The 17213-nt window shown below is 35.2% G+C and overlaps 1 protein-coding gene across 1 annotated transcript in view; it reads left to right on the plus strand.

The window, feature by feature from the left end:
* Positions 1-17213, plus strand: part of EXOC5 (exocyst complex component 5) — a 42484-nt gene that overhangs the window by 2532 nt on the left and 22739 nt on the right. The window contains exons 2-9 of the mRNA XM_081113814.1: positions 6730-6824; positions 7429-7576; positions 9304-9498; positions 10302-10366; positions 13241-13269; positions 15090-15199; positions 16851-16895; positions 17004-17144. Of these exons, the coding sequence (XP_080969940.1) occupies positions 6730-6824; positions 7429-7576; positions 9304-9498; positions 10302-10366; positions 13241-13269; positions 15090-15199; positions 16851-16895; positions 17004-17144 (828 nt within the window). The remainder of the gene's footprint in view (positions 1-6729; positions 6825-7428; positions 7577-9303; positions 9499-10301; positions 10367-13240; positions 13270-15089; positions 15200-16850; positions 16896-17003; positions 17145-17213) is intronic.

A 17213-nucleotide genomic window follows, 5' to 3' on the forward strand; every position in this document is an offset into this window, starting at 1 on the left:
TAGTTAAACCAAATTAGGATTTAACTTCACTCAGTGACTCCAGTTATGTGACAGCTGGTAATATTTACTGACTGATAGAGCAGCGATTTTCAACCAGCGTGCCTCTGGCTGCAGTAACTTAAAAATATATATTTTTATTGATTTCAGAGAGAAAGGGAGAGGGAGAGAGAGATAGAATCATCAGTGATGAGAATCATTGATTGGCTGCCTCCTGCACGCCCCCCACTGGTTATCTAGCCCACAACCCTGCCATGTGGGAATCCTGGTTCATAGGTTGATATGCTCAACCACTGAGCCACAACAGTCAGGCTGCTGCAAGAATTTTTAAAATAAGCAATACTTGACCAAAGTCAGGGGCACTGACCTCTTTTCCCAGGCTTAGATTGTCAAATAAAAAAATGACAACAACCAACACAATAGCTATCCACTGTGAATGAATCAAAATTATACCTGTTTTTCTGTTAGATCAGTAAAAAATATAACAATTTTTTGTTTTCCACAGAATTTTAGTAATTACTTTATGTGTGCTGTGAGATGGAAAAGGTTGTAAACCACTGCTGATACAGACTAGTTCTGTGGCCAGAGGGTTCATAGAGCAATCTTAAACATGCTTATGGATCTTAACTGATGTGAATTTCTTTTTCCTGACCATATGTAGCTTGTTGTATCATCAATATGAAAAGCATTATTACATTAATAGTTACAATGAAATTTTAATAGTATGATTAAGAAAAATATTTACCTTTTCAGCCCTACAACGGGCTCTACTCTTGAATAAGTTCTCATCCCTAAGTGAAAATTGGTCTCTTAGCTTTAGAGGGAGGAGAGGGATTTAAAGAAAACCCACACAAACCTTAGTCATTGCTGTTATTTCCTGTTCCTATTTCCATAGGCTCTAGGTTGTAGGACAAGTCAGGGAATGTTTTTTTCTCTTCCCTTTCTTAGTCACAGCTGGGGAACTGTGAGAAGCAGAGGTCAGGACATAGACAAGGATATTTTGTTTTTATGCATCCTGGTTTTAGGATGTAGTCAAGGATATTTTGTTTTTATGCATCCTGGTTTTAATGCACTATTAAGTTAAATTTTGCATTCATTTTTCCATGTTGAAAGAGGTCAAATCAATGCAAAATTATGCTGTGAATTCATGAAATTCCATGTGTTAATTATACTTCTTTTAAAATATTATTGATCCCATGAGACTGCTTTTTTTTATTATTTATTTATTTATTTTACAAAAACACCTTCACACACAAAATCAACTATAGGATATTTCCTTGGTTGACAGAAATGATTAGTAATAGATTATTCAGTTATTTTAATAGTGAGTATCCTGGAAATACTATTTCCTTCTTAGTTTCAGCCCTTGTTGACAACTCTTTCTAAAAGGATCTATGTGTTTGTTTCTAAATGATCACCTCAGGATGGACATTCTGACTAGGAATTCCTATGTGGTTTGGAGTAATTATTCCTCCACATATAAAGAAGTCGCTGGGGTAGTAAGTTCTGTTGTTGCAAATATTCTTCTCTTACTTACTACTGAGGATATTATACTCCCTTCTCACTTGCTAATTTTTTCTCTTGTTATTCTGGAGTCTTCTCTTTGGGCAAGTTATCTTAATGGGAGAGTTTTTTGTTAACGAGGGTCAATTACCCATTTATTCAACAAATATTTACTGAGGATCTATTAAGTTCAAGATAAGGTGCCAAGAGTAATGAAGCTGCATGCCATAGAAATATTAATCTTACTCAATGCACTGTAAAAAAACCACACAAAAAAACCCACCCAAATGGTTCACAGGCCAAATAGGGTTTGGAAATGGGCATACTTTGTTTTGTTAGAGATGTACAATATACCTTAGTATGTTAGAAATTCTGAGATGTTCATTTTTAAGCTTTTTTGACCATGAAACGTTTATTTTGTAGTGTTTATTAATTTTGTGAATTCCATGTACATACTTTGGAAAATGTTGAATTCTATATAGAACCTGCCCTTATTGTTAAGTAGAGGGAGGGGAAAAATAGATACATAACTACACTAGAGGCCTGATGCATGAAATTCCTGCAAGGGCCTTGGCCCCTGCTGCAGTGGCGGCCGCCCACTACAGCTTTGTCTCGAAGGACAGACATCCAGAAGGACGTGTGGTCTAATCAGCATATTACACTTTTATTATTATAGATACTCTTGAAATAAAGTTATAAATGGTGTCAGGCCTAGATAAAGTGATATAGGAGTTGAGAGGGTGGGAAAATGACCTCTATAAATGTGAAAGGATTAGGAGGTGTCATTTGAATGATATATAGAGGATAAGTTTTGAATTTGTGGAACTGGGTGGAGGAATTTTCTAATAAAGTAGACAGTAAAATCCAAGCCATAAAGGGAGGTAAGTGTAGACCCTGGGGACAGGGGAAGAGTTCATTTTGGCTGGAGTGTAACATGCATGAAGAAGAGGAATGACATGCAAGGAAAATTGGGGGTTAATTGCATGATTAAGGAGTTAGTTGTTGTTTTTTCTTTATTGTAAATGTTGATGCCTTGGTAATAGTATTTGCGATCATGTAATTTGACTGTGGTGACAATGGCTCTTTGACTTCCGGGTTGGAATTTGAATAGCCAAGAACACATTTTTTACGCACAAATTTATGTCTCTTAGATTTTCAAACTAAGTAACTTAAACATATTTATGGAAAGATCTCTTGTTAATGTGATAAATATATATTGATGAATGTGAGATATACAAGTAAGGACCACTCCTTTACCTTTAAGGTGCTGAAATGCTGCTTGTTTCAGCCATATTAGCTGTTAAATAAATGTTTAAAGGTTTTAAGAGATGTGGCCAGGAGCCGAGTACAGAGACAAAAATATGTATTTCTTATATCACATCATCACAGGGAGATATTCGTTAAGAAACAATATAGTGCAGTGGGAGTACAGAATCTTTTCCTTGGATAATTAGGAGAGGTTTCATATAGTAATCACATAAATTGCATATTGATAGATGAGTGGAAACTTTTTGGAAATGGGCATTCCAAGGCAGAGGTGGAAGATGACTACAACTTGTAAGGTGAGGTGTATTCAGAGTACTGAGGAGAGATAGAATCTGTATTTGCATGTTTTAGGTGTGGAAGTGGTGGCTCACAACAAGGCATTGAGATCTCAGGGGCCGTTGGGGGGAACTTTGAGAAGGCTTTATAAAGTCCATGCTTAAGGGAGTTGACATGCCTTTTTTGGGAGAGAGGGGGAGTGGAGAGACAGATATGGGTGGTTGTAACACATTGTACTGGATCTGTTTTGATAAAGATGTTCTGAGAAAATATAAAAGTTTAGTTGGGTATCTCAGAAACAGTGTTAAAGATTCATGTTCCTGTTGAAGGGCTTGATGTCTTAATATTTAACAGAAATTACTACAAATCCCATGTTTTTCTTAAATTTGGTAGCATATGTAAGGAGTATGAAATCAGTTTAATAGAGCAATCAATAACCAATTACTTCAAGTTGAATTTAATATGTTAGTATCTTAGCCTGTGGTTGTATACTTCAGTTTTTGTTTTGGCAATTTTTGCTTTTAATTGCTACTATAGTAAAATAGAAGGTGAAGATATACCTTCATTTGGTTTATGAAATTCTAAGAGATTTCTCTTTTGACAGTCCTCTTGGGAAGACTTGGTCATTTGGAGGTCTTAGAATTTGTTAATTTGTCGTTTTCTCATTGTAAATGCCTTTGTAGCAAGGTTGAGTATAAGAAAGCAAGTTATTGAGATTCATTTAGTTTTATAAGCAGGAAGATTTATTTTTGTTTCGTTTTTTGCTTTTTTGTAACTTCAATTACATTAAGCTCAGTAGCTGATTTATCTTAAACTTTTGTGGTAATTTGATTGCCTCTGAAGATAAAACCTGTGCGTTGTTTCCAGGACACTGTTCTCTCCTAATTTTTCTTCTTCCTGCACTGTTCCCTCCTTCTTTGTTTTTTGTTTGTTGATCTTTTCCCTCTTTCTCCAAATGTTATCATGTTTCTCTTCATTCTGATCTCATCCAATTCAGAGGTTTTAAATAATACCTTTAAAATTATATCTAGCTTCAGTTTCGTCCCTGTAATACAAACTTATTTTTCTGACTTGTATATCTAACTAGAGGCCTGGTGCACAAAATTCGTGCACTCACGGGGGTTCCGGGGTCCCGGGGTCCCTCAGCTGGGCCTGCGCCCTCTCACAGTTTGGGAGCCCTTGGGGGATGTCCAACTGACGGCTTAGGCCTGCTCCCCACTGATGCCTAAGCCATCAGTCAGACATCCTTTTAGCACTGCCGCAGAGGCAGGAGAGGCTCCTGCCACCACTGCTGTGCTCACCAGGCGGAAGCTCCTGCATTGAGCGTCTGCCCCCTGGTGGTCAGTGCATGTCATAGCGACCGGTTGTTCCACTATTTGGTCGATTTGCATATTAGCCTTTTATTATATAGGTTTGTCTCTGTACTGGTGCTCCAGCTATGTCTTCAGTAGGCTGTTCCAGTGTTTTGAAAGACTGGCAGCTACTTGGTTGTGTGGTTTATAATGTGATCAGTGGATCCTATAGTCACCTCCTTTGCTGTAAAATGGATCCCTTGGTCTGATGTGATATGCAGGATCTCATGCCAGGGGAACAAACACTCCCTCTGTGAGAGACAAACCCAACTAGGAATGTTTTCAATTTTGGCAGAATGAATTACTTTTCCACAATGGAAAGGGTACAATGTAGTCAACTTGCCACCATGTGGCTGATTAGTCTACTTGTAGGATGGGGCTGTTTTAGGGCTTAGAGTTGGTCTCTGTCACTGTTAGGTTAGCTCTCTGGCTTTGATAGTAGCTGAATCAGCCTTGGTGAGTAGGACCTCATGCTGTTGGGGTCATGTTGTATCTATATTATGTTTGCTCTGTTCAGTGTGCTAATGCTGGGCAGAAGCTGGCTGATGTGAACTGGTAGAGGCATTTTGTCTTCATTGATTAATTCTTTTTCCATGGTGGATGTCTGTCTTTTAGGGGTGTTAACATGTGTCACCAAGATTTTATTTCTTCATGCCCACTTCCAAATATCCATCCACATGACTCTGCACAAGACTTCTTATCTTCATGTACTAATCTTTGTCCTCTGATAGCCAGGCTTTTTGCTGTTGTCTCTGAGTCCCTGTATATTCTAATCTTAGGTCAGTTCTCTTGTCCACCGAAGAGAACAATCAGGTATGTTTCCCTAACCTTTGCCTATTGAGAAGATATTTTTCTTGCCACTGAATTTCATGGCTTTCCCTGAATGAGGCTGTAATTGCAGCTGCTGTTCATTTTTAGTAGACATATCTGCCTAGCCAGTTCTCCATGAACCAAACTCAGTGACTTAATGAATATCCTATTTCCATGTCCCAACTACCTACTGAGTTATAACAACTCACTCAGCAATTTTAACACTGAAGTTTGTGCATGCATTTTCATTTACTTACCACATACTACTGTTGCTTTTTCCTATTGTTAGACTATGAGTTTCTCAGTTTGTATTTATACATCTTTATAATCCAAAGCCTAACAGAGTGCTTGACTGGAAATGGTATTGTTCAGTTAATTTTTATCAAAGAAAATGTTTTTTTAACTATGATTAAAAAATGGAAAATTTTATAGATAAAACAATTTAAACTGGAATCACTAGCAAGTGCTACCAGCTTAAATTATATGCTAAGTGGGAGACAATATATGATATTTATTTGCAAGAGGGTAGTGTGGAAAATATGTAAATAATTGTGTACTAGTCTAAAAAATGCATTATCAGCTGATGGTGAACATTTGAATATTTATTTTAAATATATTTTTATTGATTTCAGAGATAAAGGGAGAGAGAGAGAGAGATAAATCAATGATGAGAGAGAATCATATCGGCTGCCTCCTTCACACCTCCTACTGGGTATCGAGCCCACAACCTGACATATGCCTTTGACAGGAATCGAACCTGGGACCCTTCTGTCTGCAGGCTGGCACTCTATCCACTGAGCCGGCTAGGGATGAATATTTATTTATTTTTGGATTGGTCCTTCTATTCTAATATTTTTTTGTTTTCTAATGTTTTTTCCATGAGAAAATTTAGAAAATGCTTTTATCTTGTTTTTTCCATCAGATATTGTGAGCATTTTCCTCATTTTATTTTAATTTTTTATACCATGATTTTAATAGGAACATAGTTTTTCATCTTACAAGTTTACCATAACTTTTCAATGATGATTTTGTTGAATATTTATGTAGACAATTTTACCCAGCAAACATTCTGTAAAAAGTTTTTATTTGCTTTTCCCTTAAAATTTTAAAAGTAGAATTACTGGGTTAAAAGGTAAGAACATTTGTAGTATTGTTGATATTACCAAACTATTACCTATTGCCTCCAAAAATATTGTACCTGTTAACATTTCTAATAGTAATGAGAGTATGAATGTCAGTTTACCCTCCCCTGCATTACATATTATAATTTTTAAAAACTTTGTCACTTTGTGAGATAAAAAAAAGTGAAAATTTGACTATTTGTGCAATTGCATGTTTTTTATGTTTCTTGACCATTTGTATTTCTTCAATAAATTGTTCACTTTTCTATTGGGATGTTTTAACTGGTATTGGTAATTTAATTTCATTTGAAGTTCTCACATAGTAGAACCTGTTTCATTTTTGTAGGTGTTTTTAAGTTATCTTCTATGAAAAATTTTAAAAGAACATTTATTTTATAAACTAGGAACCTTTTGTGGCAGATGAGTATATTGAACGTCTTGTATGGAGAACCCCAGGAGGAGGCTCTAGAGGAGGATCTGAAGCTTTTGATCCTAAAAGGTGAAGTGAAATTTTTTTTTTCATAGACCCAACCTAGTACAAATTTGTGTTTGAAATAGATGTGACTATTGGAATTTCTTTTAACATTCATGTAAAGGGATTTTAGTTAATAATTGGTCATTAAAAGACACAAGCATTAGAAGTTTGGTTGATTTTTCACCCCTTTACATTCCTTTTATTTTAGAGAAGGACTTTAACTAGTATGAGGGAAGGGGTTTTGTTACATTATAAGAACTTAATATTTTCTCCAATTACTAATAAATTAGAAAGAGTTGGCAATAAAAACATGTTAAATGTGTTGTTTTAAGTATAGTTGTAAATTGGGGAACAGAAAGTCACTGAACTCTAGAATACACAATATGATTTTTATGTAGTATATTTACCTATTGACTGTTTCTTTGAAATTGGTTTCTATTTTGGAGGTTAATGGAGATTTTAGGTGAGGTTTTCTTTCATGTCAGAGATAATTCCTAACAAGATACTATAGAGAAGATTAACATGATCATCCTTAGTTCAATTCAAGTTTATTAATACCTTACAGTTCTAAATGAAGTTCCTAAAATTAATCATAGGATTGATACATATTCTTATTTTCCTTTATTAGGTTATTAGAAGAATTTGTAAATCATATTCAAGAACTCCAGATAATGGATGAAAGGATTCAAAGGAAAGTGGAGAAACTAGAGCAACAGTGTCAGAAAGAAGCTAAGGAATTTGCCAAGAAGGTACAAGAGCTTCAGAAAAGCAATCAGGTAAATATTTAGCTAATCAATGAATACTTTATATAGACTATATCTTTATTTCCTTTCAGCTTTTAGTTCTTAATAAAAATCTAGTCAAATGATATTAACTGTTGAGGCTTCTCTCTAGTTCTCCCATATCATGGGATAAAATGTTAATGAATTGTTATCAAACACTCCTGGCAGTGGCTTACATTGGGATCACAGTGTTCCCTTCTTAGGATGGGGTGCTGTCCAGTATAGTGTGGTCTTTGCTTCTCCTCTAACAATCCAACTTTTCTAGAATGATGCTTCAGCAGACCTATATCTTTAAGGGCTTATTGTTAGCTTGGATATTTAGGTAGTCACTTGCATTTTCATTTCATCATAAAACAAAGTAATATCAGAAAATTATTGCCTGGATAAGGTTTTTCCCCAGAGGAAACCTGGTCTGGGAAGTTTCACAAAAATCATGAGTTATGTGCCCTAATAAGAATTACATTGTAATTGGAAAAATGGGTGCAGAATTCTTCCTCAATTCATTTTGGAGTAAAAAAAAAAATAAACTGGCCTTGGGGCTAAGTAGGTCAAGCTTCTTAGCCATTCTTTAGCTCCAGACTGAATCTGGAACCTCCAAACCCCTTGCACAGCCTGATCTAGACTTGATTGCCCTTTGTGAGTGTGTAAGTGTATAAGTTTAAGGAACAATGTTTAGCTCTGCTGCTTCCCAGGGACTATTTGTTTTTTTTAGCATTGGGGATTAGCAAACTGATCTCTGCTCAGATTTCATTTATTTAGATTCCGTTATTTAAGCATCTATGGCTGTGAGAAAATATTTAATGAAGTCAATAATTTATATAAGATAGAAAATATATTTTTAAGTAGTTAAATTGATAGATTTCAGGTACTTCTAATGCAATTTTCCCTTGATAATAATAATTAAACATTAATAGTTTAACAAGTTCTGAAGCCAACTTTCTCTACCAAGTGTTAGCTGTGTCACTTCAAGCAACTCAAGCTTTTCTGTGCCTCAGTTTTTTCATCTGCATATAAAATAGATTGTTGTAAAGATTACATAAATAAATATATTAATATGCTTAGAATAGTGTCTAGCATAGAGGATATCCTTAGTATATCTAAATTATCAGCAATTTTATTATTGGCAATTCTAAGGCATTCATAGTGTATAATTTTTATCTACCAGAAGATAATCAGTATACTGTGGGAAAGGGATATTCTAGGAAGTAATATACATTTGCCTCAGTAGAATAATTGTAATCTTTTCTGTTTTCAAAGCTGAGCAAAAAAAAAAATATTTTACCTTACTTAAAATATTATCATTGCTCTTTAAATATTTAAATGTTTTTTAAATATTTTTTTAAATCAGTGTCTTTTACTTCTAACATGTTTTTAACTCTTTTTAGTGTAGTAGCAAGTGAGTTGTTCAGATGACTGGTCTTTTTGATACTTAGTTCATTGTTATCAGAGCCATTATTTATGAGTAAGTGGTACTGGGAAACTTTGTTAAACAGAATGAATAGTAACTAATCTTGCTGTTTTATTGATTAGTAAATGTATTCATGATAAAATATAATTGTAATAGTTAAAAATATAAAATTGTTAATTCAGTTTGAGAGTAGTGATGAGTTAGTAGTTTAGTTTTGATGCGAATTATAAGTTAATCTGGGTGCTGTCATTCTATTATAAGTAAAAACTGCATTCTGTCATTGTATTTTATGCTTATGCATATTTTTTTTCAGGTTGCCTTCCAACATTTCCAAGAACTGGATGAGCACATTAGCTATGTAGCAACCAAGGTCTGTCACCTTGGAGACCAGTTGGAAGGGGTAAACACACCCAGACAACGGGCAGTAGAGGCTCAGAAATTGATGAAATACTTTAATGAGTTTCTAGATGGAGAATTGAAATCTGATGTTTTTACAAATTCTGAAAAGGTGAGCACGATTGAAGGATAAAAGCAAATTATAGCATTAATAACAATGTCCTAATTATTAACTACAGTTACTACTTTCCAGAGAAGAACTTCAAATCACTGAGTAGCTGACTTATTGTTCTGATGTGTAAATTAGTACACTAGCTTACAGATTGCTGATGAAGTCTTCTGATTTTTAAATGGATTGGTTGGCTTTTTTTTTTTTTTTCATGAAATTATGTGTGGTTTAGAAATGCCAAGGAGACTATATTAATGAGTGTTTCTTTTTTGTAATTGACTTTTAATATTAGCAGAATTTCTGTAGGTTTGGAATAGTTACATTTCTTTGGATGAGGGTGGTCTGATCTAATCATTGAAAAGTTGAGGTGGCATTTTTGTTGTTTTATTCACTTAAAGTGGGATATATGCAGCAGAATAATCTGAATTATTTTCATATATCTTGTTTACCCTTTTTGGATTCATAAACTCAGAAGAAACTTACACTTCTGCTTTCCGTAAGTAATTAGTTGAATTTTTTCAGAGTAAATGAACTATAGGTTTCATTGGGAAGGTGATTGTGGCATTATGAAATGGTAAGATTTCAGTGCCAGAAAGACAAATGTGTATGTTTTATTGACTTATTGGTGATACCCCAAATGTATTCCTGTTGCTCAAAAAGTTTTATTTGTTGAGAATTTTAAAAGAAAATTGTTTGGGTGAGGGTCTGTGGGCATACATAGGGGAATATTACTATTTTCAAATAGAAACATTTTTGACATATATATAAGGGTTTTAAAAAAATTATTGCTTTTATTTTTTTAATAGATAAAGGAAGCAGCAGACATCATTCAGAAGTTGCACCTAATCGCCCAAGAGTTACCTTTTGATAGGCAAGTTTATTTCTCAAGAGCTAATTTAGATATATGGTGTAATTTATAGAATAAACTTGTATTTTTTCCGGTATGATTTTGCTCATTAATTCAACAAGAGTGAATTGAGTACCTGCTTTGTTTAAGGTACAAAATGTAATAGTTGAATGAAAAAATATGGTCTCAGTCTCTAAATTTAATAATATACCTTGAAATAACTTCACTTCTTTGTTTTCCCCTGGGGAAAAAGTGATGAAGAAGAATTTTGAAATTTACTGAAGTGAGATTTTAAATTTTCATTTTTTGGACTTTCATAATCTAGATGAGAGGAGACTGAGAGTGTTTAAACATGGAACCACCCAGCTGCTTTTTCCTATCTCTAGATGAGAGTTCTTAAGTTTTTAAAGATCTGAGACAATGAAAAGCTGATGAAAGCTATAAAGTTTCTTCCAAAATGTCAGTTTTACACAGATTGTTATATACAATTTTATGTAGTTTTTACACTCATTAGCTTATCCGCAGTCTCTGGATAATTCAGGTTAAGAACCCTTGCTTTAGTTGAAAGGCTTAAGGCCATCTAAATCAAGTATTAATGGTTTTATCCCAAAATTAACTTTACTGAGATGGAAATTTTTGCATGATTTCCTTTGTCCTTGGAATATCAGACACTTTAATAAAATATTGGTAGTAGTAGTTCCTGCATGTGAATATCTGAAAGAAATATGTCTCCCCATATAATAGACAATATATCTTTATTCTTTTGGTAATACTTGGGAGATCCTCTGGTACAGGTAGAATATAAATGTATTGCTATACTTAAAGCTTGACCATATATCGCAAACATAGAGTTCCCTACCCACAAAATACCTTATTTTATTCTCAACTATGTCCTCATAAAGGATTAGCAGTAATGGTCATCTGTCACTTAGATATTATTAATAATCTCATTCTTGCCCAGCATGAGAGTAATGATTTTTAAAGTGACCCACAGAAATCTCTCTTTTAACTTTATCTCATTTCATTCCTGTGTCATTTACTTAAATGGGTAAAATGTGAAGCTCACGATAGGTACATAATAATTGTTGGCTACCTCTCCCATCCCCTCTCTATCCTCTCTATTATATGTTTCTATAAAACATGGCATATACTCATCTCTTCCATTTCTCAATTTATACAATTGCATACTTCTCTTACAGTATTGTTTTAGCCTCTCTGCCAGTTCTTGGAGTTGAATATATATCCTAATCAGATATAATTTTTTTTCACAAAGATTCACAGCACCTTACGTGCACTGTGTGATCTGCCATGACTTTGATACAGTCATGCCTCACATAACGTCGTTTTGGCCTTCCACAGACTGCATATATGATCCCATAAGATAATAATGGAGCTGAAAAATTCCTATCATCTAGAGCAGACATGGGCAAACTACGGCCTGTGGGCCAGATCTGGCCCGTTTGAAATGAATAAAACTAAAAAAAAAAAAGACCGTACCCTTTTATGTAATGGTGTTTACTTTGAATTTATATTAGTTCACACAAACACTCCATCCATGCTTTTGTTCCGGCCCTCCGGTCCAGTTTAAGAACCCATTGTGGCCCTCGAGTCAAAAAGTTTGCCCACCCCTGATAGAGACATTGGCCATTGTGATGTTGTAGTGCTATGCATTACTCATGTGTTTGTGGTGATGCTGATGTAAACAAACCTATTTTGCTGCCAGTCATATAAAAGTGTAGCACATGCAATTATGCAAAATACATAATACTTGATAATTATAATAAACAACTTTGTTTCTGGTTTATGTATTGTACTTTTTATCATTATTGCAGAATGTACTCTTTCTGCTTATAAAAACATTTTTCTGTAAAACAGTATGCCTGGTTACACTAGCAATGGCCTCTTGTGTCTCAGGTTTATTGGGTCTCTTGATGGCATAATTTTCTCCTGTGGTTGATTTAATCTTGTGTTTTGTATGGTAACATGCTGTATAGGCTTGTAGTTTAGGAGTAATAGGCTTTATACAATATAGCATTGGTGTGTAGTAGGCCATACCATCTTCGTTTGTGTAAGTGTACTGTATGATGTTCACACAACAGTGAAATTGCCTAATGACCCATTTTTCAGAATGTATTCCTATTATTGAGTGGCATAGGCTGTATATCAATTATGTATAACTTCAAATTTTTATTACTTTCTTCATCTGTCTTTGGCATCTCTTTTGCCAGTCACTTTTCTCTGTCTTCACACTGATTGTGTAGGAACTTTCGGCATCCATTTTCCATGATGTGTATTTCCCCTGATAATTTAAGATTTGAGAAAAATTCTAGTGTATGGTATGTGTGATATTTTAGTTTCTGAATTTGCAAAGATTGATTACTAGGCACAATGCTTGGTCCTTTTTCTGACTTCTACACTAGTTTTAAAATAACTCATTTGTATGTACTTTTTATTTTTATTTTAAATAACGATAATTGAACTTTTGAAAAACAATCCCAACAGAGGGAGGAATATACAAATATCAAGTGAATTTAAAATGCCAGAGAATATGACTGGGGGCAGTAGCTCAGTGATGGGGCTGGCTGGACTGTTAATGCTTCATACAATTCTTCGTTGTTTGACAATTGGTTTTTCAATGTGGGTTTCTTAAATGAGAACCAGCCACTCCATCTGAATATCCCAAATTTAGTTTTGTCACCTGGCATGCTTCCTGTCAGTACTGTCTCCTTTTGACTTTATCTTTTTCTCTCTTCCTTATTTTATGATGATCTTTAGTACAGAGGACTCACATATATCCCCAAACACAGTTTCCCCTTTTATTAATATTTTATAATAGTACCATTGCTATGGAATATTTGTCACAACTAATGAACTTCATCATTGGTTTTTATCTTTCAGATTTTCAGATGTAAAATCCAAAATTGCAAGTAAGTGGGGTTCTGTTTATTTAACTGTTTTGAACAGGCAATGAATTACTTGGGTAAAAGAAAAAAAAATAGTAAGAGAGATAGTGGATCATGTCATCCTTCCATCCTATCCTTGGCTTTGATTGCTTTTCCTTGAAACCAACATTAGCAATTCCTTGAGTATTCCTCCAGAGTATTCTATAGATAAATAAGCCTAGGATATAAATCATGTATATTTGTGTAAAATTTAGTTCTATCATCCTCATTTATTATTTTTTTAAATATATTTTATTGATTTTTTACAGAGAGGAAGGGAGAGAGATAGAGAGTTAGAAACATCGATGAGAGAGAAACATCGATCAGCCACCTCCTGCACATCTCCTGCTGGGGATGTGCCCGAACCCAGGTACATGCCCTTGACCGGAATCAAACCTGGGACCTTTCAGTCTGTAGGCCGACGCTCTATCCACTAAGCCAAACCGGTTTCGGCATCCTCATTTATTTTAAAATAATTAGTAGCATTCTATATAAATAGTTTTTGCCTTCTGTTTTTAATTTAACAGTGTATCTTCAAGATTATTCATACAGATATCTCTAGAGTAGGTCCTTTTTTTAAAAAAAACTAAGTTTATAATTTCTTACGTAACTAGTTTGATTTTTGCCAATCTTTGGATTATATTTTAGGCAGCTCATTCTAGGTTTCTAGAAAAGCCACTGTATTTCAGGTTCCTATGGTAGCCCGATCACTGTTTGCGAGGCCATTTTCTATAGAAGGTTCAAAGAAGTTCTATTTGGACTTCCTGTCCTGTTTTTGATCACTATAGATCAGTCAAAAGTTCAGTTACTCATTCAGAACTATAATAGCCTCAAGAATATAGTGAATCAAATATCACATATTATCTTAAGGTAGAATTTGGTGTTGAATCCACCGTTTTGTTCAAGGCAAAGGCATCTGAACTCAAAAATTTCTGTAGTCCTCACTCTTTCTGCACTTCCAAGTTTAAGATTTTTCGTTTCTCCTGATCTAAGAGATACCATCGGGAAGATTTCCCCTGTCAGTTGCTTTTAAAGTAATAGTGGTAAATAGCAGTCAGACTGTGGGAGTTCAACTCTTTTATTTGGGAAGATAGGAAAGATGTTTTTGTCTTGAAAATATAGATTTATATATCACAATATATTGTGGTGTCTAGATTCATTGTAATATCTTACTGTTTTGTAATATTTCAAAAGAGGGCTAGATCCATAGTCATTATATTTATAAACTAGAGGCCCCGTGCATGAAAATTTATGCACTGGAGGGGGTGGTCCCTCAGCCCGGTCTGCCCCCTCTGTCTGGGAGCCCTCAGGAGTGGGAGGCGACCTGGCGATCAGGGGAAGGCGATGCCTCCATCACACCTCTGCTGCTGCCACTGCTGGCAGCACAAGCCTCGGCTGGCCCTGGTTACCCGAGCCTCAGGTGGCCCTGGGCAGCTGGGCAGCTGCCACCCGAGACTTGCCTGTGCCTCAGGCTGGCCCTTGGGTTGCTGGGGGGCTGAGGGGACGGGGGGGACTCTGGAGGCAGGCACATGGCAAGGTCCCAGTGAGGCTGAGGGGACTGGGCACTGCCATCTTTGAGGGCGTGGTAGTCAGTTAGCATATTCCCTCCTTATTGGCTGTGGGTGCTGCCATCTTTGAGAGCAGGGCAGTCAGCATATTCCCTCCTGTTTGGTTGTGGGCACCGCTATCTTTGCAACAGCATTAGGGTCAATTAGCATATTCCCTCTTTATTAGATAGGATAGTTCATATACTAGCAAATAGCTTGCATACCTTGTTTGTCTCATTGACTTCTTTTTATTTTTAGGCAAATACCATGATTTAGAATGCCAGCTGATTCAGGAGTTTACTAGTGCTCAAAAAAAAGGTGAAATCTCCAGAATGAGAGAAGTAGCAGCAGTTTTACTTCATTTTAAGGTAAGTAGCAAAAATTATAAGTGAAAATTAGTCTTCAAGGCTGGAAATTATATAAATTCTGTATATTACAGTCTCTGATTTTCCCCTGTTGTATGACTATCAGGATGATAATTTTTGTTTTGAATAATCTTACTGTACATTTTATCTTTCTCTATAAGACATGTTAAATTTTAGGTGTTTAATATTATTTAAATGGGGATTTTATTTTCTATAACATTGATATTTTATCAAACACCAATATGTATATTTGATATCATATGTCAAGCTATATATGAATTTTTATATAGTTTGCCATAGAAAGTCATATTTTTTTTGCCTTCTTTATAATGTATTGTTCTTTTCAGTCAAGCATGTTATGAAATAGGTCAAAAGCAAGAAGACTTGATCTTAAGTATCTAGTGGAATGTAGGAACCACAGAGTGGGTGGAATGTGACTTGTAAAAGACAAGTTAAATCCAGAGGATCTCAGGTGTAATACAAGGAATATTCTATTCTAGAACTGTCTTCTTGGAATTTGAACTACAAAGATAATCTTTGTATGGGAATGCATTTCTGTAAACATAATGCTTAAAGGAACAGTGTTTCCTTTAGTCTGTTTCTTTATATTTATATCAGACTAGAAGCCCAATGCACAAAAATTCATGCAAGAGTAGGCCTTCCTTCCTCTGCTGCCAGCACCAGCTTCCCTCCGGCACCCAGGACCCAGGCTTCCCTCCTTTGCCCACCGGCAGGCACCCAGGACCTGGGCTGCTTCCCCCCTCCGGCCACCGGCAAGCACCTGGGATTCGGGTTGGCTTCCCTCCAGCCCTGGCTTCGTCAGGAAAGACATCCGGAATGACATCCGGAAGACATCTAGTCTAATTAGCATATTACCCTTTTATTATTGTAGATTAGGGAAATATAAGCCATTTGTTGAACTTTTCATTTAAGTACCATATTTAAGTATTAAGAATGGCTCTTGAGCCCTAACTGGTTTAGCTTAGTGGATAGAATGTTGGACTGTGGACTGGAAGTTCCCAGGTTGGATTCCGGTCAGAGGCACATGCTAGGGTTGTGGGCTCAATCCCCAGTAGGAGGCATGCAGGAGGCAGCCGATCAATGATTCTCTCTCATCATTGATGTTTCTATCTCCCTCTCCCTTCCTTTCTGAAATCAATTAAAAAAAAAATGTATATATAAAAAAAAAGAATGGCTCTTGAGACATTATACTTCATATTGCTTACCTTTTTTTAATTAGCTTAATATGACAAATTATTTAAACATTCTATTTAAATGGATTCAGTTTTTAAAATAAATTTCCAGAATGTCAGTTAAGTGCAGCTCTGTCTATATTCTTGCAAGGGAAAGCAAATGCTTTGAATCCAAGAGGAAAGAAGGAAATATATATTTCTAAAACCTTTTCTCAATATCTTGAATCTGTTTGTGTGCGTGCACATGTTTTAGAGTTGAAGGAGATGACTTGATGATGATTGGGTAAAATGACTATAAAGAACTCAGTTATACCTAATTTTTCTTTGAAGTCCAGCAACTATTGGCCATTCATGGGGACACAGACATAGCTTTATTACATTACATAGGTATACTTTTTTTAATTGAGATTATTATTACAATTTAACAGAACAGTGATAATGTATTTCTTTCTTCTTCTTAGGGTTACTCCCATTGTGTTGATGTTTATATAAAGCAGTGCCAGGAGGTAACATAACAGTACACTTTTGTATTTCATTTCATTTTATGCTAATTTGTGTTTTAAAAACCATTTAAACATTATGTATTCACTATGTAAAATGCCTCTGCTATTTAGGGTGCTTACATGAGAAATGATATATTTGAAGATGCAGCAATACTCTGTCAACGGGTGAACAAACAAGTTGGAGATATCTTTAGTAATCCAGAAACAGTACTAGCTAAACTTATTCAAAACGTATTTGAAATCAAACTACAGGTAATTTTAAATAATGACTATGTAGTTTTTAAAGCAATATTTGATTTTTTTCTCTGTGTCTTAAAAGTT

Source organism: Myotis nattereri (assembly GCF_964212035.1).
Source record: "Myotis nattereri genome assembly, chromosome: 1".
Taxonomy (NCBI): Eukaryota; Metazoa; Chordata; class Mammalia; order Chiroptera; family Vespertilionidae; genus Myotis; species Myotis nattereri.